The sequence below is a fragment of the Bidens hawaiensis genome, unplaced genomic scaffold, assembly GCF_021521415.1.
Source record: "Bidens hawaiensis isolate Kalapana, Puna unplaced genomic scaffold, B.hawaiensis_p1.1 tig00008556_1, whole genome shotgun sequence".
Taxonomy (NCBI): Eukaryota; Viridiplantae; Streptophyta; class Magnoliopsida; order Asterales; family Asteraceae; genus Bidens; species Bidens hawaiensis.
The window spans coordinates 650,063-674,934 of record NW_027491615.1 but is presented as its reverse complement, the minus strand read 5'-3'; the positions used below and the strand labels follow the sequence as shown (position 1 = coordinate 674,934).

The 24,872-nt window shown below is 35.7% G+C and overlaps 2 protein-coding genes across 2 annotated transcripts; one reads left to right on the top strand and one right to left on the bottom strand.

The window, feature by feature from the left end:
• Positions 1 to 25: 25 nt before the first annotated feature.
• On the bottom strand, positions 26 to 3,071 carry LOC143529474 (uncharacterized). Its single transcript, XM_077025258.1, has 3 exons — positions 2,840 to 3,071; positions 505 to 627; positions 26 to 399 (listed from the first exon to the last, which is right to left on the bottom strand). The coding sequence occupies exons 1-3, from the start codon at positions 2,991 to 2,993 to the stop codon at positions 182 to 184; spliced, it is 495 nt and encodes a 164-aa protein (XP_076881373.1). The 5' UTR covers positions 2,994 to 3,071; the 3' UTR covers positions 26 to 181.
• Positions 3,072 to 13,241: 10,170 nt separating this feature from the next.
• On the top strand, positions 13,242 to 19,570 carry LOC143529473 (synaptonemal complex protein 1-like). The gene is made up of 16 exons (XM_077025257.1): positions 13,242 to 13,439; positions 13,528 to 13,577; positions 15,498 to 15,705; positions 15,786 to 15,911; positions 16,018 to 16,116; positions 16,218 to 16,894; positions 16,980 to 17,228; positions 17,356 to 17,484; positions 17,568 to 17,636; positions 17,714 to 17,824; positions 17,923 to 18,030; positions 18,106 to 18,216; positions 18,324 to 18,410; positions 18,499 to 18,690; positions 18,770 to 18,829; positions 18,922 to 19,570. The coding sequence occupies exons 1-16, from the start codon at positions 13,268 to 13,270 to the stop codon at positions 19,018 to 19,020; spliced, it is 2,547 nt and encodes an 848-aa protein (XP_076881372.1). The 5' UTR covers positions 13,242 to 13,267; the 3' UTR covers positions 19,021 to 19,570.
• Positions 19,571 to 24,872: the final 5,302 nt, after the last annotated feature.

The following is a 24,872-nucleotide window of genomic DNA, read 5'->3' as shown; positions in this document are numbered from 1 at the left end:
AATAATAATATACTAGTCTCAACAAACAAAATCAAGATCAAATGTGCCTCAAAAAAACAAAATAAACTGGATGCTAGTGATTAACATCTAACATCCCCAAAATCTTATATCAAGAATAAGGGTCCGATCAGCAAAATCTCAATTTCAAACTCATGCTCTTGATCATACTTGTATAATCCATTTATTTCTTGAGTTGGGGCTGCTCAATGTATTTTGTAACCACATAGCAGTCTGGTGGTGTAATGTTTGTGTAATAATTATGGATTGTTTCGATTATTTCAAAACCGAACTTCTTATAAAAACGGATTGCATCTTCATTGTTCGTCTGCACATGCAAGTAAATCTCACCAATGTTCTGCTTGCTGCATAGATCGAGAACATGGTTTAACAACATCGTACCTGCCATAAACATCAACGACATTAATATTTAACATACAAGTGTTTGAATGACCATAGGTACCCTTTTGACTTTTGAGGTCAAACTTAAATATTACGGATACTCACCAATGCCAAGGCCACGATAAGGTGCCAAAACACCTAATGTCATTATGTATACACGAACGGCCCCACCTTCTTTCTTTTCAAGTCGGCATGCAATTGAGCCGACACAAATATCACTGTAATACGCTGAAAAGGTAGAACAAAATGAATACATATATATCTTCAAGCAAATTTGTTAAATTAATATAAACAAATCCCTAAGTTCAATATATTTGTTTTTTGATTTTCATCTTCTTTGGCATAAGCTCTTTGCCATATAACATGAAGAACGAGAACCAAAAGTAACATTTATAAATGAGATAGCCATGTTTTTAGCGCGCTATACCTATATAGTCATGTTAGAACAATTACACGCGCTATACCCATATGGTCACGAGATATGCAAATTTACTTTTACTCATCTGAACCTTATATACTTTCATTCTATACAAGGATAACAATACATACACATATCTATACGCAATATGGTGTCACAAGTCACATTAATTTAATAATTTTTTTATGGGAAAAATTCATCTTTTATTTATTTATTTTTTTATAAAAAATTGGTTGTTTCGGTTTGTTATTGTCGGATCCAATGGGCCAGTATCAAGTCGGGTTTACACGGAATACTTGGCTGGCGTGGCAAGTTGTGTGGAATTCATGTCAACAAATCACCAACAATCATATTCTTTAGCGGTCACTATCACGTGGTCACACCACTTTAAACTCCAGAAGCCATTCATAATAAAAGATATGATATTAACAAAAAAGTAGTAACGATAGAGAACCCCGAGTATCTTTGTAGAAACTCGGAATTCCCAAAAATGGTGTAACCGCTTTGATAGTGACTACTTAAGATATGATAGTCGTGATATCGTGGCCTCATGGGCAAACCCTGTATAATCTTGACCCATTGGACTTGAATATTGTCGGCTAAATTGACCTGAATTATCAGGTCCGATATCATATCTCTTCAGTAATGATTTAACGGTATTTAAAAGTTAGTTACAGTTAAATCATTTTAATGAAAGTTCCTTTGCAGAATGCAGATAAATTTTGACTTTTAACTTTTAAGAGTTTGATCACATGCAGCTCCTTAAAGTGGTAATTAACTGTTGTGCCGACCTTACAAAAGTTTTTTTTTTAAAAAATCCATGACAATAAACATGCCTGTAAGATTAAACAAGAAAATCCGGAAATGGGAAGTGCATAATGAGAGCACAAAAGCCATCACATACTTGATGGTACGGTGTCACTACTTATAAAGTGACTTTAGACTTAGCAGATATGAGTTTCGAAAAAAGTACTGACATGTGCTGATACACCTTTATAAAAACACATTCGATGAAAAATGTTTTGACCCTGGTTTTGCAAAAACAAACCAAAAACAACTCCATTTTAGAAAAAAAAATCAAAAAAGTCTAATACACGAGTATAAGTAATGGCTTAAATGAATGCTTTGTTTCTGATATGGCCATATACGTATACCACACATCCAAGAAAACAAATATTTTCTTGATTTTCTCTTTACAAACGTAGAAACGTGACGACTAGGTGTGTGCATGGTGCGGTTTTGAACTAAAACCAAAACTTCGGTTTTTGAATTTTCTGAAACCGTTCGGTTTCGGTTTTTCAGTTTTCATTTTGGTTTCGGTTTTTAGGTTCTTGCCATTTGAGCTTGAAAATTTTAAGCCGAAAAATAAAGCCGGGAAAAAATAATGAATTTAGGTGTAAAAATTTTGTTAATTGTTAACTTATAGACTATTATAAATTTGACCAAAAATATTTGAGTTAAATATTTATTAAATTCTTATAAATTACTTAAAATAAAAACATAAAAAAATAGGAATTTAGTTCAGTTTTTAAAAAAACATAAAACCAAACCATCGGTTTTTATTTCAGTTCGGTTTTTCAGTTTGGATTTTTTGGTTTTTTCGGTTTCTTGCACACCCCTAGTGACAACATATAGCTCCACATCTTCCATCAACTCATAAACATATGTTCGAAAACCAGCTAGACACCACCACCGTCAAGAAAACCAAAGCTAAACAATTAAAAACCTACTATCAAACACATCTAACACAGATTCATACACATAAGCATTGTATTAAACCCGTACCCACATCAACCCGAATCAACAATACCTAAATGATTAAACAATTCAATCAAGAACAGATAACCAACTCAACATATAAATCTACAAAATTTCAATTTACAAAACATCATATAAAGCTTTAATCTTTCAAAACCCTAATGCCATTCATTATCTATAAAAACCAATTACAATCCATATACACAAATAACCCACAACATAATAATCAAATACTACTACTAATAATAATAATAATAATAATACCTAGCTTGGTGAATTCGCCTGAGGCGAGAACATCGGCGTAATACTTATCGTTATAACGAACGGGAAAGAGAACGGAGTTAAGTTTCTTCAATTGCATTATGTTCTTGTCTCTAACGCCGTCTAATGACGTGGAAACTGCACGACCAGCACCCATGTTTCTTTCTTCACGGTTCCAGAAGCCGATGACGATGATAGGGCTTTCGGGTTAAGGTTAATGTTTTGTGTTTCTTTTATTTATGTTTTGTATCCCTTTGACTTTTAATTGTGGCTTTTGAGTCCTTATGTTGTAACTATGGTCAAAACTTAAGGGAGATAGACCGAATAAATAGCTCGTGGTTTGAAACTCGTTTGGAAGAAATAAGAAAAAGCTTTTGTTTGGAATTGGGTTGGTTTGTAAATGAGTTGAACTCGAGTGAAGGTTGGATAGTTCATTTTCTTACCTGTTAAGTTGTTGATTATGCTTGTTTAAATTAATCTCGACTTTAAACGTTTTATAACGCAAGTGAAAGATATTCAATTCTGTAAGTCAAAATTTTCATCATTATTTGGTTCAATCTAAACAATGTTTTTTTCTTCCTTCTTCATATATTAAATAAAATGATCCAATTATAATAAAGATGTGGGTAAGCGGACAATAAGTTGCGCCGCCATCCCTTTTGAATGACAAACTTTATCCTACTGAAAACAAAGTTATAATTCTTTGGTGTCGATAAGTTACTGTGCACGATCCGTTGCACTCTTTTAAGAAAGGTAATAGATTTGGGGGCAAGAGACCTAAATGTATCAAAAGTAAAAGGAATGAAGACGTGTTGATTCTCGACACATGCTTTCTCATGCTTAGTAATCCTAATTCCGCCTTCAACACAGCCTGCCTAACAACAAACTCGGTATCCCTAAGCCCAACAAGGGGAGATACTCCAGTAAGGTCAATACAAGAGTGCTTCCCACTACCCATTCAAACACAAGAACGTCTGCTGACTAGAGAGTAGACCTATCTTCAAGGGGATCCGACAAGAAATTCACATGAGCTTCTTTTTTGCTGAGGTCCCTACTCGTTTTAGCACATCACAAAGGACATCTCTGACCAAATCATGTCTATATTTAAAACCCGAAAGCTCCCTTTAAATTTTAACAATCTAATCAAGTCAGACCAAGTTGACCCAAGCTTGAACTCTAGTTTTTCAGGTCGGTTTAACAGTTGAAACCCTACCCCTTACTCGGTTTGTGAACAACCAGAGTTATCAAATTTGAATATGTATTAAATTAAAATGAAATGCAATTAAAAGATGGTTATTGTTGTTTGATTTAGTTTTTCTTTTAATAAGTTAACTATACTAATTATCTAAACAATAATAATGAATTGTGTGAAATCTAGAACCATAGAAAAAGAAAACAATTGATTTGATTAAAAAAAATAACAATAACAATGCTTTTAAATAACTCAATTTCTTACAGGAGAAAGAAATCATAGTGTTGCAAAAATCAGTCTAGGCAGCCGGTTAATCAACGCCTAGGCTCTAATCGATTTTAGCTAACTGGAATCTCTAGACGCTAATTATCATATCATTAGTTTTGCAAGACCCAAGCTAATTCATTAAAAAGAATTACATTTTTTTTGTGAAAAGCAAAAAAGAAATACAAAATAAAGAAAGAAACCTCAACAATGACATTCCTCTTGCAAAATCCACATATTGTAACACCTTTAAATCATTATATTAAACATTAAATCTTATTATGAATGAAATAGTGTTAATATGATGGTGAACATTATAAAATTAAGTTATGGAGTCAATGATTTGAGATTTTTAATGATTAGACGAGGAACGAACACACAATGAAGTCTTTTGACTTACTTGTTGGGAAAAACGACCACCTAGTCACGAACAGTAAACAAAAAGTGCGGAATTAATCTTCGTTTGGCTAAACTTTTTCCCGACCCGAATGAACCAATGAGGATGCAAACAAATAGGGTAATTTAAAAGTAAATAATGACACAATAATTTTAGCGTGGAAAACCTCTCAAGGCGAGAGTAAAAACCACGGGACTACTAGAGCCGCTTCAAATCCACTATCACCAATAATAGCAATACAAAGTTCTTCTCTAGGTAAAACTAGAGGCATACACAAATCATCATATACTTGGTACAAACTAACGTCAAGTATATGGAACCAAATACAAAAGATTAAACGAGTAAGAGGTATCACCAACGAGAGAATGAATCGATCTCTGGTACGTCTCTTCTCTTCAACAAAACACCAAAATAAATGGAGCACAATAAAAACCCTCTCTGCTGCTGTGTCGACAAAGGAATAAACCCCACAATTTATGTTTGTGTTTTTCTATAGGATTAATCATCACAAACCAAAACCCTCTTATATATTATTGTTTCTTTGGAGCCCACGTAGAGTTGTGCACATAGAGCCCAACCCAAATCAATTGGTTTGTGTAGCATCTGACTAAATTAGAAGACTAATTTTCGTTTTCTTTCTTTATTAATATTACTATATAATAATAACCCATGTAGGATAAATATTTGTCGAGTTTTCTCATGGGCAAAAATACCCCAACAAATCTTCCCTTTTTTGTCTATGAGAAAGAACTCACCACCCCGGCTAGTGAGCAACAAATCTTCAACTTCTCCCTTGCCAAAGCTTTGGTCAACATATAGGAACAATTATCATCGGTGTGAACTTTATCAAGTTCAAACAACTTGTCTTCAATAGCATCTCTAATCCAATGATATCTCACATCAATATGTTTTGTTCTCTTATGAAACATAGAGTTCTTAGCAAGGTGAATAGCACTTTTATTATCACAAAGAACCATGTAGCGTTGTTGCATAAAGTCAAGCTCTTGCATAAATCTTTTCAACCACAATAATTCTTTGCATGCTTCTGTTGCTGCCATATACTCTGCCTCGGTAGTAGACAAAGCAACACACTTTTGCAGTCTTGACTGTCTTGACACGGCTCCCCCTGCAAATAACATCAAATATCCAGAAGTGGACTTCATGTTGTCCTTATTTCCTGCTATATCATAATCTGTGTAACCAACAAGCATCGGCTCCCCATTTTCAAATGTTATACCCAATTTGAAAGTACCTCGTAAATATCTAAGTATCCACTTAACTGCTTCCCAATGCTTCTTACCCGGATTTGACAAGAACCGACTAACAACACCAACTACATGGGCAATATCAGGCCGTGTACATACCATTGCATACATCAAGCTTCCAACCGCTGATGCATATAGAACACCATCCATCTCTTCAATCTCTTTCTCAGAAGTAGGGCAATCTTTTTCAGTTAACTTAAAGTTGGGAGTAAGAGGTGTACTAACCACATTAACTTTAGACATCTTGAATCTACTAAGCACCTTTTCAATGTATTGCTCTTGTGGCATGTGCAACTTCTTTGAAGCTCTATCTCTAGTAATCCGAATGCCAAGAATATTCTTAGCTGGCCCCAAGTCTTTCATAGAAAACGACTTGCTTAACTCTTTCTTCAGCTGGACAATTCTTTCCGCATTCTTTCCAACAATCAACATATCATCAACATAAAGCAATAAAATGATAAAATCATCATCACCAAACCTCTTAAAGAAAACACAGTGATCAGACGCAGTCTTTCGGTAGCCTTGCTTCCCCATAACTGACTCAAACTTCTTGTACCACTGTCTCGGTGCTTGCTTCAACACATAAAGACTATTATGAAGTTTACAAACATAGTCTTCTTTACCTTTAACCTGAAAACCTTCAGGTTGCTCCATATAGATTTATTTATCCAGATCACCATGAAGGAACGCTGTCTTGACATCCATTTGCTCAACCTCAAGATCAAGACTAGCAGCTAAACCAAGGATCACCCTGATGGAACTCATCTTCACAACTGGAGAAAAAATCTCATCAAAATCAATACCCTCTCTTTGACTGAACCCTTTGACCACCAATCTTGCCTTGTACCTAGGCCGTGAGGTATGTTCTTCAGTCTTCAATTTGTAGACCCACTTGTTTTTCAAAGCTCTTTTGCCCTTAGGCAACTTCACTAACTCAAAGGGGTTGCTCTCATACAAGGAATTCGTCTCATCTTGCATGGCTTCAAACCATTCTCTTTTTTGCTTATGTTCCATGGCCTCTTTGTAATACTCGGGCTCTCCCCCATCAGTGAGTAAGACATACTCACCAGCTGAATAACGAGTAGAAGGTTGACGATCTCTCGTAGACCGCCTGAGTGGGACAAATGCAAGCATATCTACTGGTAACTCGGGATAAATATCCTCATCCAAATCCACCTGCTCTTGATTATCAACATTATCGGTACCATGTTGTTCGTCATTTTGAATACCATCTTCGTGATGTGGCTTAGAGTGCTGAGTAGGAATAGGATCCAAATCAAAAAGATCATCAATATACTGAGGAACTACCCGTGTCTTCTCAATATCTTTCAAACTCTCGTCTTCCACAAACACAACATCAAGACTTCTAACAAGCTTCTTTGAAACCGGATCATATAGCCTGTATCCAAACTCATCTTGCCCATAACTAAGGAATATACACTGTCTAGACTTCACATCAAGCTTTGATCTTTCATCTTTGGGGATATGCACAAATGCTTTGCATCCAAAGACCCGCAAATGACAATACGAAACATCTTTGCCACTCCAAACCCTGTCTGGAACATCATTATGCAAAGGAATACAAGGAGTAAGATTAATAACATGTACCGCTGTATGTAAAGCTTCTCCCCAAAAAGAATTAGGCAACCCTGCATGTGAGAGCAAACACTTAAACCTTTCAACCAAGGTTCGGTTCATCCGTTCTGCTAAACCATTCAACTGTGGTGTCTTAGGAGGTGGCCTTTGGTGTCGAATACCCTTATCTCTACAATAAGCATTAAAAGGACCAATGTATTCACCTCCATTATCTGTACGAACACACTTGAGCTTCTTCCCAGTATGTCTCTCAACTAGGGCATGAAACTGCTTAAACACATCAAATACTTGATCTTTACTAACCCATACCTTCCTCAAATGATCATCTATAAATGTGACAAAATATAAGCAGCCCCCAAGTGTTCTAGTCTTCATAGGACCACATACGTCTGAATGCACCAAGTCAAGTATACTTTCTTTTCTATGAGGCGGATGACTATGAAAAGAAACTCTCTTTTGCTTACCATTCATACAATGAGAACACTTCTTCAAATGAACATCTTTCACACCGGACAAGGCATCTTTCTTCAATAAAATAGACATCCATTTTTCACTCATGTGAGCAAGTCTCTTATGCCACATATCGGTCGCATCAGAATTCGTCAATGAATTAACCGAGTCTCTGGAAATCTTTGGATGTGCCATGTATAACTTTGAAGTTCTTTCACCTCTTCCCACGATCAACGAACCACGAGTGTGTTTCCAAATTCCACCACCAAAGGTACTGTGGAAACCATCATCATCTAATGTGCTCGCGGAGATCAAATTAAGTCTAATATCCGGAACATGTTTCACATTGTGTAAAACCAAATCCATCCCAGTATCAAACTTCAAACAAACATCCCCAACACCAACGATCTTTCATAGCCCATTATTACTCATCTTGATATTCCCAAAATCACCAGGAGTATAAGACGAATAAAAATCCCTTTGTGATGTCACATGACAAGTAGCACCACTGTCAACAACCCAACTCGGATCATCACGTGCAATGTTCACCCTATCATAATCACAACAAATATAAAACTCTTCGGTGGCAGTGCTAGTTTCAGAAGTTCCTTCATCACCATCATCTTTCTTTGTTGGTGCATGTTTTGTAACAGATGATCTTTTGTGTTTGTTAGAATTGAGAGCAACGGTCAAAGGGGAGTCTGTTGGTGCATTTTGTGACCGTCGCTATGCAATTCTGTTAAGTGAAAACGTAGTGCGAAGTTAGGACAACTTCGCCATAGGCGAAGTTGTAACAACTTCTGCCATAGGCGAAGTTATAACAACTTCGCCTACAGGCCCAAGCCCGCGAAGTTTATATATATGTGTGTGTCGTGTTTAGGTTGAGAATTCAGAAAATTAGAGTGTTTGGTGATCAGTTTAATTGTCTAGAGAGAAACCGAGAGTGAGAGTCGTGTGGAACGACCCGAGGTAGAGCTCACCTCGAGTCGGCCGTGTTTCTGTTTATGTTCGGTATGTAACGTGGTTTTGATTATTATAAAAGATCTGCAGATGTGTTTATCCCATTCGTGTGTTTGTTCGTGTATGTGTTTATGTGTAATCGTGTTCTTCGTCTTCTACACCATAAACGAGTCTAGGAGGATTCCGTACTCCTAGACCTCGTGTGGATCTCGTATTGATCGGCGACGCCCCGGGGCGGGGGGACCTACAAGTGGTATCAAAGCCTTAGGCTCTTATGCTATGGTTCGAGATCTGCGTTTTGGTGTTTCTGGCACGTTTCTAATGCGTTTCTGGCCGATCAGCGCCGCAGGCAAAGTTATGGGGATCAGGCAAAGTTGTCGCTTAAATTTTAGGGTTTAGGCGAAGATATAAGGTTAAGCGAAGTTATTCACAACTTCGCCTACCTCACAAGTTCGCTTATCTCAGGCAAAGTTATCTGTCAGGCGATGTTATGGACAGGCGAAGTTAAGGAGGGGCGAAGTTGACTTTTAGGCGAAGTTGACTTTAGGCGAAGTTAAAAAAAAAAAAGAGTGTTTGGAGTTTTCGTCTGTATGGCCAGGTGTACACGATTATTGTGAGACCGAAGACGTTGTTCCGTCAACGAGTGAAACTTGTTATCTCTTGGTCTTACGTGTGAACAAATACGTGCCAACTCTGGATTTGGAGTTGAGGTTGTGAATGGGATATTGATTGAAACTGGATATTGACACATATTTGGGTGTTTGTAGGCAATGAAATAGTTGTTGTTCGAGGTTGACCAACTGAAGAAAGTCAAATTGAACTGAAGGTTTTCGTCATTACTGGATTGCGGTCAGAGCATATTATTTATGTTATTTTCAAGGCGTTCGAGAATTGGATCCTGAAACGTGATGCTTATTTATTAGAGTGAAAATTCTGGAACAAGTTGGATTTAATCGGGATTTAAAGTGTTTATGTTCTTGATCGTTATCCCTGGTGATTGAAGATGCTTCGGATTAATTAATGGTCATGTGTGTTAGATTATGTCAAGGTGGTTTTGTGATGAAATTGATCACTTGATGTTGAGTAGTTGAAGATTAAACCTTATCGTATGCCGACGTGTTGGTGAAGTTGTGGAGGGAGCCCAACTTCACGTGTTGGTGAAGTTAGAAGAACTTCACGTGTTGGTGAAGTCAGAAGGACTCACGTGATTGGTTGAGATGATCAATTAGGCACGGGGATGCATGCATTTCAAAGACCTCAATCTATATTGTCGGAGAAGCTTACACTGAAGGGGAGATCTGATATGGAAGACGCTGGGTGATTGTTAGATTTGTGAAGCTACAAGACAGTTTCAGACACGGCTGGTTGAAGAGCAAACAGAAGATCATCAGTTAAGAGGGAGTCTGTTGGTGCATGTTTTGTAACAGATGATCTTTTGTGTTTGTTAGAATTGAGAGCAACGGTCAAAGGGGAGTCTGTTGGTGCATTTTGTGACCGTCGCTATGCAATTCTGTTAAGCGAAAACGTAGTGCGAAGTTAGGACAACTTCGCCATAGGCGAAGTTGTAACAACTTCTGCCATAGGCGAAGTTAGAATAACTTCGCTATAGGCGAAGTTATAACAACTTCGCCTACAGGCCCAAGCCCGCGAAGTTTATATATATATGTGTGTGTCGTGTTTAAGTTGAGAATTCAGAAAAATTAGAGTGTTTGGTGATCAGTTTAATTGTCTAGAGAGAAACCGAGAGTGAGAGTCGTGTGGGACGACCCGAGGTAGAGCTCACCTCGGGTCGGCCTTGTTTCTGTTTATGTTCGGTATGTAACGTGGTTTTGATTATTATAAAAGATCTGCAGATGTGTTTATTCCATTCGTGTGTTTGTTCGTGTATGTGTTTATGTGTAATCGTGTTCTTCGTCTTCTACACCATAAACGAGTCTAGGAGGATTCCGCACTCCTAGACCTCGTGTGGATCTCGTATCGATCGGCGACGCCCCGGGGCGGGGGGACCTACATTATTGTAGTTGTTCTTTCTATTGTTGTAGTTAACCTTCTTGTTCTCCTTTTTCAGTTGCCTACAATATTTTATTGTGTGCCCTTTTCTACCACAGTGATGACACTCATATTCTTCAAACTTCGCTTTGGACTTACTGCGGTGCTTTGCTCTATTACTCGGACCTCTGCTATGGCTTCTCCCCCTACTTTGGGTAACCAAGGCATCTGACTGTGAAGAGGAACCTTGTGACTTTCTTCTCATCTCTTCATTTATAATATTACCTTTAGCCAATTCCATAGTAATAATACCGTTAGCTGCGGAGTTGGACAACGATGTCCTAAAAGTCTCCCAAGAATCCGGTAACGTACTAAGAAGCCATAAACCTTGTATCTCATCAACAAACTTAATACCCATACCCGCAAGCTGATTAATAACATCCTGAAAAACATTCAAATGATCAATAACAGGAGTTCCATCACGGTATTTCAAGTTAATCAACTGTTTAATCAAGAACAACTTATTGTTCCCGGTCTTCCGAGCATACATACAACTCTTCAAGCTTGGTCCATAGAGTACGAGCATGACTCTCCCCGCTAATATGGTTCAAAACATTATCATCAACCCATTTCCGAATATACCCGCAAACCTTTCGATGCAAAATATTCCATTCTTCATCAGTTTTATTTTCAGGTTTATCGGTACTAAAAACAGGCAAATAATAATCCTTCACATAAAGAAGGTCTTCCATCTTGCCTTTCCAAACATGATAATTTGAACCATTCAAACTCACCATCCTACCTGTATTAGCTTCCATCGTTCAAACAAGCCTTAACCCAAGAACAAGAGCCGAAGCTCTAATACCACTCTGTTGGGAAAAACGACCACCTAGCCACGAACGGTAAACAAAAAGTGCGGAATTAATCTTCGTTTGGCTAAACTTTTTCCCGACCCGAATGAACCAATGAGGATGCAAACAAATAGGGTAATTTAAAAGTAAATAATGACACAATAATTTTAGCGTGGAAAACCTCTCAATGCGAGAGTAAAAACCACGGGACTACTAGAGCCGCTTCAAATCCACTATCACCAATAATAGCAATACAAAGTTATTCTCTAGGTAAAACTAGAGGCATACACAAATCATCATATACTTGGTACAAACTAACGTCAAGTATATGGAACCAAATACAAAAGATTAAACGAGTAAAAGGTATCACCAACGAGAGAATGAATCGATCTCTGGTACGTCTCTTATCTTCAACAAAACACCAAAATAAATGGAGCACAATAAAAACCCTCTCTGCTGCTGTGTCGACAAAGGAATAAACCCCACAATTTATGTTTGTGTTTTTCCATAGTCTTCCCCTCTTCCCGACTGCCACCACTCTTTCACCTCATCAATTCTCTTTCAAACTGACAATCGTGAGATTTCCTGACCCATTAAAGCCGTTCATTTTCAGCCAAACACGCTATATGAGAAAAACCATAATAGCCAAAACTAAAAATGCAATTTACTCTTGTTTATTTTGAAAAGTAAAACTCCTTTTAAACACATATTTTTTGTTGTAATTATGAAACAAACAACCCAAGATAGTTTTTTCACTTCCTCATGAGAATTTGAAACAAGAGATATCCTCCCTACAGGGTGGTTTCGAGCTCGAGCTCAAAATTAAATGAGGAAGCTCAGGTATGTTTGAGCACGATTTTGAAGTTAAACGAGTATAAGATCGAGACAACAAGCCGAGCCATAGTCGATTTTGGCTCGGTTACAAAAATGAGCCAGCTCAGTTAAGATTGTTTCAAATCGAGTATTTTAGTTAGTTTTGTTCGAGCTTTTATCGAACGAGCCACAAGCCCGAGATTCAAGCCACGAGCTTTATGAACAGCCCGCCCTAGGGTGAAGAAACGAATCAAAGCATTAATACCAGATTCGAACCCGACATGGGTGAGGGTTTACAGATTCCACCCAGTTCCTCATCACGAGGGTATAGTCTCACAATAGTCAAGGAATCGACCTTAAACTTATCCCCAAACATAATAGTTTTACAATTGAGACCCTCCACATTAAATAAAAAAAAATATTTCTCACCTTTTGACCACGTTGACCAATATATGACATCAACGTAACCAATTACATTGACTTTCAAATTTCTAACAACCCAGGTACACAGTAACAAGTCAAGCGAGTCACACCGGATCACCACCCGTCACCTTCATAACCACCTTCATTTCCACCTATAAATACCACTCAAATCAACCACTTCGCGCCTGTAATCATTCACACACAATTTCTAGGGTTTGATTCGATCCAAAAATGAGCAAACTAACAGGATTATCAGGCATGAAGAGCCTCGATCGGTTCAAATACTTGTTAGGATCATCATCGGCTAGTCCAGTACCTGCCAAAACGTTCAATACATCTTCACGCCAGCCTTCCGGTGGTTCGACTTCAACCGGTAGTTTCGCTAATCTGAAGCTCGCGGCAGGTAATTGAACGAATGCGTTCGAGATTGATTAATTAATGACTTGTAATGTGTTTACGTAACTAACGTAACTCGTATTGTTTGCTTACAGAGAAATTGGTGAAAGAGCAGGCGTCGTCGAAAACAGATCTTGACCTAGCGGTATGATGAGCTTATGTATCTCTGTTTATATGCATTTCGGATTGTTATAATTAATTTGGACGTATGAATGTGTGTTTATGTGTTGAGTTTGATAGGTGCTCTGTTGTAAGTGTAGTTTAGTTGTAATGTGATGTTGTTTTCGAGTAATGTAGCGTATGTTAGGTGGAATTGTATGAAAGTTATTGCGTATTTGTATAATTAGAGTTCAATTGGACGGAAGGATTATTGACTGTTACGTAAGGTTCAAGGTGGAATAGGTTAAGTGTAATAGTGTGTGAAAATGTATTTATGGTTTTGAAACTATGGATGCTGAGAAATTGATCACAAAAAGCGTTTCATTAATTAAAAGGTAGACTATAGTGGAGTGGATATGAGTATACAGGAAAGCCTAAAACAGATATTGGCCTAGCGGTATGATGAACATCTATATATGTGTCTATATACATTTCCGTCTGTTGCAGTAAATTTGAACGTATGAATGTATGTTTCTGTGTTGATTTTGGTAGGTGCTGCTTTATGAGTGTAGTTTACTTGTAATGTGATGTTGTTTTTGAGTAATCTAGCCTATGTTATGAGGAACTGTGTTGAAGCAAATGGAAGCATTCCTATATAGTAATTGTATGAAAGCTATTTCATATTTGTAGTAAAATTAGAGTTCAGTTGGACGGACGGATTATTGACTGTTTCATAATGTTCAAGGTAGTACTGGAATAGGTTAAGTGTAATAGTGTGTGAATAGGTATTTATATTTATGTGTGCTGAGGAATTGATCAACAAAAAGCATTTTATTAAATAAAAAGGTAGAATAGAACGGAGAAGATATGAGCATGCAGGAAAGCCTAAAACTGATCTTGACCTAGCGGTATGATGAACATATATATATCTCTGTCTATATACATTTCCGCCTGTTGCAGTAAATTTGAACGTATGAATGTATTTTTCTGTGTTGACGTTGGTAGGTGCTCCGTTATAAATGTAGTTTGCCAGTAATGTGATGTTGTTTTTGAGTAATCTAGCCTATGTTATGAGGAATCGTGTTGAAGCAAATGGAAGCATTCCTAAATAGTAAATTAGTAATTGTATGAAAGCTATTTCATATTTGTAGTAAAATTAGAGTTCAATTGGATGGAAGGATCATTGACTGTTTCATAATGTTGAAGGCTGTATTGGAATAGGCTAAGTGTAATAGTGTGTAAATAGGTATTTATGTGTATGAAACTATGAATGCTGAGAAATTGATCACAAAGAGCATTATAGTAATCGAAAGGTAGAATAGAGTGGAGAGGATATGAGTATACAGGAAAGCCTAGAACAGATAAACATCTGACAGTATACTGCAACTTGATAAGTACGTGGAATATGTATTTATGTGTATTTCTGTGTTGATTTGGTAGGCGCGTCGTTATAAATGTAGTTTATTATAATCATAATTATAATATGATGTTGTTTTTGAGTAATCTAGCCTATATAGTAATTGTATGAAAGTTATTGCGGATTTGTAATAAAACTAGAGTTCAATCAATCAATTGGAAGGAAGGATGATTGACTGTTTCATAATGTTCAAGGCTTTGGTATAATAGTGAAGTGTAATAGTGCATTAGTGTGTGAATATGCATATGTATATATGTGTATGTTTTCTGAAAAAATGATCAACAAAAAGCATTATATTAAATAAAAAGTTAGAATAGAGTGGAGAGGATATGAGCATGCAGGAGAGCCTAAACAGATTAACTTTGGATAAAATACTGCAACTCGATCAGTGGAACATGATACTCAAGAAATAGTTGGATATTGCTACCATTACTATGCATAAGTTGTTTGAAATAAAGGCTTCCATGAAACCTTTGGAGCATGTGCATGTGTGTTATATTTGTGTTTTTGCTATGGAATCTGTTCTGATATAAGTTGCAATGGATACAGAATTCTAAGATTAAGAAGTTATCAGACCATATTCATGTGTTGGAAGAGAAGTTGCAGCATGCTTATAATGATAATGCAAAGCTTAAAGTGAAGCATAGAGAAGATGAGAAACTTTGGAGAGGACTAGAGTCTAAGTTCTCCTCCACAAAGGCCATATGCGATCAACTCACTGAAACCTTACAAACTTTAGCTGATCAGGTTCACAATGGTAAGAGGCTTGTTGTTGATCCTTGATTTTTAAATAATGAGATAACCACGGATGTAACTATCTTGGTTCTGCTTGTACAGCTGAGAAAGACAAAGTCATGTTTGAAAGTAAGCTGTCTGAAACTTCAGTAGCTTTAGACAATCTGAATGGACAGATGAAGTCTCTCTCTCTAAGGCTGGAATCATCTGAAGAAACTGTTAGGACTCGTAAGTTTAATCTTTCTTGTTATACAGCCAATTATATTGGGAATCCCATTAGGGCTGCATTTTTCCTAATCCTGTTCATTATTTTGAATGTTAAATATACTTGCAGGTGACAAAGAGCTGAAGGAACTTAACATTGACAAAGTAAATGCAGAGAAACAACTCAGAGATGAACATAACAAAGTTCTCAATCTCATCAGTGAAAAAGGTACAATAACTTTAAAGATAATTTTTGTTCCTTCCCTGTGTTAGTGTGATACACAAGTAAGATTTCAATTGTTTACATTTAAATTCATTTGTATTTTGCAGATAATCTAATCAAGAACTTTGAAGAGATTGCAGCTTCTAACAAATCAACCATAGAAAGTTTGACCTCAAAATTGAGTGAGCTACAACTTGAGCTGGTATCAAAGGAAGCTACACTAAAAAACATGCAAGAACTATGTGAAAAACAGGAGAAAGAGAATACTGATCTTACAGCCAGTAACAAGAAGTTTGCAGAACATTTAGACAAATCAATGCAAGAGAACCAAAATCTTGAAACTTTTGTGCAAACGATGACTGTTAAGCTTACAGATTTGGATAAACAGAGTCTAGCCTTTTGGGAGAAGGTTCGTAAAGTGGATGCTCTCTTTTCTTCTTGCTTCGAGTTAGCACAACAGGAAAAGAAACTTGCAGCGCAAAAGGCACAACAGCGTTTTGACTGTCTTCATGGTCAACTCTTGAAGACCACATCAGGAAATGATGCATTGCAGTTGGTCAACCGAGAGTTGGAGAAGAAGATCAGTAGGCTCCAGAATGATCTAAATTTTACAATAAGCCAGCACGCAGAAGAATGCCACCTGGCAGAAGAGAAGGTTCAGAAGTTAGAGTCTGAAGCAAAAACACTTCTATCAAAGAATGCTGAGATGAGTAACATGATTACCACTTTGGAAGAGAAAATTCATTCTTTATCTGAAGCTTCTCGATTATCAGAGATACAAATGGTGCACACTTCACCCGTATCTAATTCTTAGATAATCATCAGCATGCTATTATGTGCTTAATCAGTATTTGTTGTTGAACACGCAGCAAGACTTTCAGCTAAAGCATTCGGAGTCTGAAACTGAGAATAAAGAGAACATCAGGAATCTTGAATCAGAGATAGATAAAACAAAGGAGGAATCAGATTCTTTGAAAAAGCAGATTCTGCAGCATGAAGAGAATGTAGACTCATTGGAGAAACAACTTAATCAGCTTCGGAACTTACTACAGGAGAAGGAGCAAGCTGTTATGGAGTTTAACGAAAGAGAGAAACTCCTGGAAGATCAAAAAGCAGAGGTTTTACTTTTATATAAGCCTGGTAAAACGGGTGGGCCGGGTCGGGTAATAAGTCAAAACAAGTTATGGTCAAACTGTACTCTATCATGATACATATGACATTCATGTGCAATGAAATTATCTATAGGCTCAGAAGCTGTTTGTTGAAGCCGAAGGTAATGTGGCAGAATCTAAGAAGCAATACGATGAGATGTTAAGAAGTAAGCAGTTAGAATTATCAAAGCATTTGAAGGAAATCTCTCAAAAGAATGACCAAGTAAGCTATACTGTCATAGTGTCATGTATTTGTGCCTGTATAAACCATTGAGATGATGTGGCAAACTGAATGAATTTTATCAGGCTATAAATGATATTCGAAGGAGGTATGAAGCAGAAAAACAGGAATGCATAAAGCTTGAGAAGGAAAAGGTTAGATGTTTATTGCCTTCTGTTTACCAATATTAATATCTTCAAATTGTTCTTGAATATATTTATATATTTCTCAGGCTGATAAGGCAATTTTTGATATGGAAAAGAAGTGTGACCAAAAGCTTTTGGAATGCAAAGAGGATTCAAAGCAGCAACTGATGAAGATAAAGGAAGAACACACTGCTTTGGTATGTATAGTAAATAGGATACAACTGCTGTTAGTTTATTGTGTTTAAAGCAGATTAATAGTGATTATTAATTAAACCTTTTTGTGCTCATTTTGCAGGTTAACAGTATTCGACAGGAGAACGATAAGAAGGAAGCGGATCTAAAATCTAATCATGCTAAAGTGGTAAAAAAGATGCAAGTTCAGGCTGAGAACGAACTTAAAGAGGTATTTAGATCTTTACCCATGGCTGAAGACATATTCATAATGAATGCATAACTACTTACTTCACATTTTATCTAGAGAACAAGGTTACTCAAGAATCAACGCGAAGCTGAGTTAATGGAATTAAGATCTCAACATGAAGAGGAGTGTAGGCATCTTGAAGAAGAGCTTAATCTCCAAAAGGACAAGGTATGTAATTATGTATAGTTCATTTTTATGATCTTCAAGGGCAAAGTGGTCAAACGGGCGGGTCGGATCCCAACAGGTGTAATCCAGATGGTATTAATTTATCACAGGAGGAGAGACAGAAGGCTTTGCTGCAGTTGCAATGGAAAGTAATGAGTGATAAGCCTCAAGAAGAACAAGAAGTGACATCACGAAAGGCCTGTATTTGTTACATGATACACAAAAACCGCATAAAATATTTACATCATATCTGTATGATCTCAGTTGACTTTTTCTTGTTTGTAGGATCTGCCTTACGTAAGTGCAACACAATCACCCGTAACCAGCATTTTGAAGAAAGCCGACAAGGATAAACCAGGAAATGTTATCAATATTCCCAAACATAGCAAAAAGGTAACTCACCGTGAATATGAAGTTGAAACATCCCACGGCACAACAATCAAGAGGCGAAAGACAAAAAGTACAATCATGTTTCAGGTATTATGGTACTCCTGTTTGTCGCACCCATATGCTTAATGTGAATACGTATTAACATTTTGTTTTTACTTTCTAAAAGGACTCAAAGAACAACAAGAGGCAAACACCAAAAGCCAATACCCCTAGAGAAGCTATTAAGGTAATTATAAACTTATAAAAATATAACTATAACTCATTGTGTGTTGGAATAGATAATGTTTTGTACTTGTTTAACGTGTGTATATTGAACAGAGAATGAAAGGAGCGAGTCAACAGAATCCTAATATAGGCGATCTGTTCACAGAAGGATCGTTGAACCCGTATGCAGATGACCCTTATGCATTTGACTAGAGGTAGTATCTAAAACCTCATTTTTACATGTAAGTAATGTGTTACCAAACTTGGATTTACTGTTTTCTGTTATGCCTTGAATTGATGGGAAAATATTATGACTCTGCTTACTTCTCTGTTTTACTTGATCAGAGAATGACAATAATTGCATAGATAAATATGAATATACACAAACTTTTGTATAGCTATAACATTTCTCAGTGAAGAGGTATTACATAAAATTTTATAGGGTAAGTTATATATAATAGGACAGAACTAAAGTTAACGGATTAATATAACCCACGATCCATTCGCTTTTATGATCAAAATCAAATAACGAAACTGAGGAAATCTTCAAAGTGAAAACCGGGGTTTCCGATGAAGGAAGCTGTGAAAACTGCCTATGTTGTTTGTCCAACCATGCAACCTGTTGAGACATTTTCATTCATATCTTACGGCCTTCGTAACTTAATGCGCAAGGGTGGCTCGACGATATAAAAAAAAACCTATCGCTTAGAGCCCACACGTTTAAGGGGCCCCAAATTTTTAGTTTATATACTAAAATCGTACATAGTTTTTCGATTATTTGAATACTATACGTTTTGGTCTTGTCAACATTTTTAAAAAAAGTTTTGGGATAAAGAATTTTTGCCCTTTTTCATTTGTGATATCTTTTTTGCCTTTAACAAGTTGGATCTTAATAGGTGATTAGGGTTTAACTTTGGTAAATTGTCAGTTTTGACTTTTGATCAGAAGAGTACATATTTAATATATTTTAAAGGTTTATTTATTTATTATTTCACTAAAACTCACTCAAACTCTAATATGTGTGATTGCATGTCTTTTAGAAATCGTATACAATGTGTCATAATACCTCCATGTGTTGGACTATTAAGCAAAAAAAATATTATGAAAAAGGGCCCGATTTTAGAATCCGCTTTGGGAGCCCATAAAGGTTGACCTGGTCCTGCTTAAAAAGAGTAAGATTTAGGTTAGCAATTTTTAACACTGTTGTCTTTACCATGCAAATCTGGATTCAAGTTAAATAGTTATGGGATTGATTTGATATCATTCAAGTGGGTGTGACGTGTATTCCAATTAACGTGAGGAAAGGGTTGAAATCATTGGCATGTGTTACACGTCTAGGATGCTATAACAAATGTCAAATCTTCTTAGTTATTGATCTAATTTCAATACATTTACTGCTGGTAGAAAATGGCAACGGGTATAAATTAATCGATCGATAAACGTTACTGCATTATCAATGGTAACTCTGCTATTAATAGCAATTGGGCGAGCGACAATGATAGGGCGATCAACGGTAGCCAAGCTACAGTTGATAGGGTCGTCATTGGTGGTAGTATTTGAATTCACTATCAACCATTGTAATAACCACTTGGCACACTCTTTCACGAAACATTTTGTCACTTAAACTAAACGTTTTAGTGGCTCCATGCATATATAAAACAAAAACATCTTTTAGGTACACGCTCAATTAACAAAATTTTATACTCGTTCTTGATTCTTTGAGTACCATTAAAATATTTAAATCTTAAAAGTAATTTACACAATTAAGTGAGATAATAAATAATTAGACACATTGATTAGAAAAAATCTAAAATGTACTAAGCTGTCAATCGTTAGAGCATTTGTAGTAATAAAATCCATCAAGGCCATAAATGTTAGCAATACATTCTTACACTGTGTGTAATGAAAAACGTCCAAATCATCACCAACTCTCATCCCTATTGGATGGCTTCTCTCCTTGGTCCCATCATTTACTTCATCCAACGTTTTCTTCACAATATTTGGAGAGTTTTTGAAGGCCACGACTCTCCACTACTCTTATAAATGTTTCCCAATTGATGATGCACAAACATTCGTACAATTTCATGTCATTACTAATTTTTACACCAAAAACATAAATATAAAACACACACACCCAAACTGCTACAGACAAGTGCATCGAAAACATTATACGGGTGATCTCACAATTGATCCAAGGACACTCTTTGCGGGTGGTCTTAACTCTTAAGTCTTAACCTTTTGTTTTATTGTATAATGAATTAAGTTGTTTAATATTTGTGTAGATATTAATTATAGCCGATAATAATATGCTTAATAGTTAATACTGCAAAATAAATATTGATATGATAAAGTTAAAGTTAAGGCATAGGAAAGGGTTGAACTGAATATCATTTGCACATGATTCACGTCTACAATGCTGTGATAACTCTAGATGTGAAGGTTTTAATATGATACGAACCTAACACGAAATCTGTGGGTTCGTGTTCGGGTTTGGTCTAACATATTGGGTCAATTGTGGCTTGGACTCGAGAACACGTTTAGCTAAACGGGTTGTGTTCATGTTAACCTAATGTATTCGTGGGTTGACCCATTTATTATTTTTTAGTTTTGTTAAATGTGTTTTATCACTTTATGTGATAACTTACACTATCTAGGTATTTTCTATGAGTTATATAAATAAAATGGCATAGTTTAAACAAAATTGTTTTAAAAAATATATAAACTTAAAACCTTGTAGGTAATATATAAATGGTCTTTTTTTTTGGGGGGGTGGGGGGGGGGGTGGGGGTGTTAAGCAGGGCCGGCCTAGGGGTGTGGCCGGGTAGTCGACGGCCACAGGCCCGACACCCCGCTAGGCCCGATTTTTTTAAAAAATAAATTATATGTATTTTTATGAAAAAAAATTATGTATAATCAATGTTTCAACATAATTTTATAACCTCTAGGTTGGTCTAGTGGCAAAGATGTATGACATCTAACCAAGAGGTTGTGAGTTTTAATCTTAGTTGAAACATTTTTATGTTTATTTTTAAACACAAGTTTTTTACACAACTCAAATCATAACTAAATAAGCTCACTTTAAATTAAATTGTTTAAACAAAAAAAAATGTTTCTTTCACTTAAGGCCTAAAAGTATTTTTCGCCTTTGGCCAAAAATTTTTTTCCTCTTTTCGAAGCCGGCCCTGGTGTTAAGAGTGGTGTTAATGTCATAAAACACCACTACACGTGTCGTATTCAGGTTCATATGTGTCACACAATTTTAGGCTCGTGTCGGGTTTAATTCGTCAACCCACGAACACAAGCTGTTTAGGTAGAACTACTTCTTGGTTATTGGTCAAACTTCAATACATTTTACTTTTATAGTTAATAACCAATTTTTTTAAATCTTCAATGGCTTTACAAATTTTCCCGTAAAAAAATATGTCCACGTATCAAATAGTATATTATTAATGCGCAAATTTTTGTTGCTAATTTTAGTGTCACAAATGCAATTCATATAATTGGGATATAGTTAACGAAAATAAATAAGAATAAACATCAACATGGATTAGGAGTTGCGGAGTGTACACTCAACTTGTTTGAGACTAATTTGATTTTGAAACCTGCTTCTGGTATAGCTAATTTATTGATCTATAAGTAGGAGTTGATCAGTAATTGATCGTAACTCGAAACTAGTAGACAAACAAAAACAATGACTGCATGATCAACACTAACTAATTTATAGCGACTGCATGATCAACAACAAGTAGCAACCAACAATACATGACAATCAACAATGCAAGTTATAGTTGATAGACGCCGATCACCATAAGTAACTAAACTATTGTTACATGTTTCTTACTTAATCAAATTAACTACTAGACATTTAACTGCGATATGTCACACTCTTTAATGAAGTATCTTGCGGTTTCAATTAAACATTGTAATAATTCCTTACAAGTAGTTATATTCATAACAAACATTACATACTCGTTTATTCCTTCTAAATTATTCGATTAAGATTTTGAAAGCATTATTGAAATAATTTAACCTAAAAGTGATTTACATAGAGATTATCCATGACCTTAACTAGTACGAAACTTACATTGTTAAGACATAATAAATTAGATTGCAATCAAATTTATCACAAATTATCAATTAAAAAAAAAACTAAATTGCAATTCTAGGTTTGACACTAATATTCTAAGATCTTCAATCCTTATCCTTGAGCATATGTGGTCATAAACCCACAAACTTAATGCCCATATACGTGTCCACAAGGGACATGGTGTGGTCATAAGGTGTCTCCTCTCTATTATAGAGGTGATGAGTTAAATCCTGTAAAGTGTATATATAGGTGGTTTATAAAAGTATTTAGGAGTAAATTAGTTTATCGTTTTAATAATTACTAAAAGCCATAAAAATTCTCATAAGCTTTTCCTGAATAATGATTTTATTCAACAAGCATCCTTGCAACTTTCTTGCCATCATTAACCTTTACGCAAAACACAAAGAAAAAAACAAACCAAAATACCAAATCATCTAAAAAATTAGTAGTTGCCTTAAGGTTTTGTTTTACTGCACAATGCATTAAGTTATTTAATATTTTTGTAGACATTAATTGCGTACAGTTGACAGTCGACACCCAGAGCTTTTATATTGGTGATTAACATATATATTGGTTGTCATATTTGTACATACTCTTCTTTCATACACAACTTGTGTTTGTTTTCCTCTTAAAAGTGTAACAATGAAACTAGCACACCGATAATAAAAAACCAAGTTTACATCCATCGAAATGTACACTTTTTTATATATAAAATAATTTATGTATTCTTCTTAGTTGGGGTACGCTTGAAGGATTCAACTCATGTTTTATTTAAAGATCCGACTATTTTACAAAGCAAATTCCAACGATTTTCAATGAGTATCGTTGGGTTGGTGGACCTTATTGACACTCTAATAGTTCTATTATTGATTAACTACCACTCTACCAGTTTGCATGATAACTTTCACTCAAGAATAACTTCTACTAAGTAACATCGAATTAATTTCATTAAGTGATGATGGTTTTTATGACGTACTCCTCATTATGCGTTGATAGGTAGCGCAATCATTGTTGGTTTCCTAATCATCGTCTTAGTGAGTTAGTTTCACAAGCATATAACTACAGAGATATGCATTTCTACATGTTGTGTGTAAACAACTCCAAGGTTTTGGCTTTAGAAAGGTTGTGGTCCGGATAGGAAAAAAGACCAAAAACACTCATATTTTAAGACTAGTATGCAACCGACAGATTAACGTGTTTTCAGGCCGATTATTGCCCTTTTCGGATACATACCAATTTTTACACGCCCCTACCAAACACGAGTAACCTTTTCGTTCATATTAGGTACCCATGTGACACACTTTCGTTTCCATTTATCCAACCGACAGAAAACGTTCCTAATGCTAATGTCATCACTAGCTTCTTGTGAACTCTCTAATCATCCATCATTTATAATTTTCTTACAATGTTTCTGATGTAGGTTTCTTTATACTCATTTACTTAATAGATCCAAGAATATTATTGGCATCATTACATATGCCACAAGATAATATACTATATATGACTTAGAACAAAACTATATCATTTAACTACAGTTTTCTTGTTAAGAAATGAGATCATCATCTTCCAAAATTCAATCAAAACTTGTATTTTTTTCGTTAGTGTTTTGGAATTAATGCTAAAGACAATGAACATGACATGATCAATATTCGAAGTTGAAAACAGCAAGGATTCAAAATTATATAAATACAAAAACCAACTTTTATATAATAATAATAATGATAATACAAAAGAGTTTGGCTAATGGCTACCATTAAAGTCAAAATAGATTGATTAATTATGATCTAAGTCTTTATACTTTAATATCCTTTTTAGTTATATAATCAAAATTAGTCAAATATAAAGCTGATGCATTGCATAGTTTTTCTTATAATCAAATTAATAAATTGTGTGTTTTTTTGGCAATATTATTTGAAATTTTTTTGGGATTAAACTCATTTTTCATTATATAGAAACATAGATATTATATCAACATAGC

Bases quoted from the DNA above. Each gene is read 5' to 3' on its own strand.
- LOC143529473 (XM_077025257.1), top strand. From the start codon at position 13,268: ATGAGCAAACTAACAGGATTATCAGGCATGAAGAGCCTCGATCGGTTC. The intron at 18,217-18,323 runs GTATGTAATTAT...AATTTATCACAG, and splicing joins TTAATCTCCAAAAGGACAAG to GAGGAGAGACAGAAGGCTTT. The intron at 18,691-18,769 runs GTATTATGGTAC...ACTTTCTAAAAG, and splicing joins AAAGTACAATCATGTTTCAG to GACTCAAAGAACAACAAGAG.
- LOC143529474 (XM_077025258.1), bottom strand. From the start codon at position 2,993: ATGGGTGCTGGTCGTGCAGTTTCCACGTCATTAGACGGCGTTAGAGAC. The intron at 628-2,839 runs GTATTATTATTA...CTACCTTTTCAG, and splicing joins AGGCGAATTCACCAAGCTAG to CGTATTACAGTGATATTTGT. The intron at 400-504 runs GTGAGTATCCGT...TGTTTATGGCAG, and splicing joins TTATCGTGGCCTTGGCATTG to GTACGATGTTGTTAAACCAT.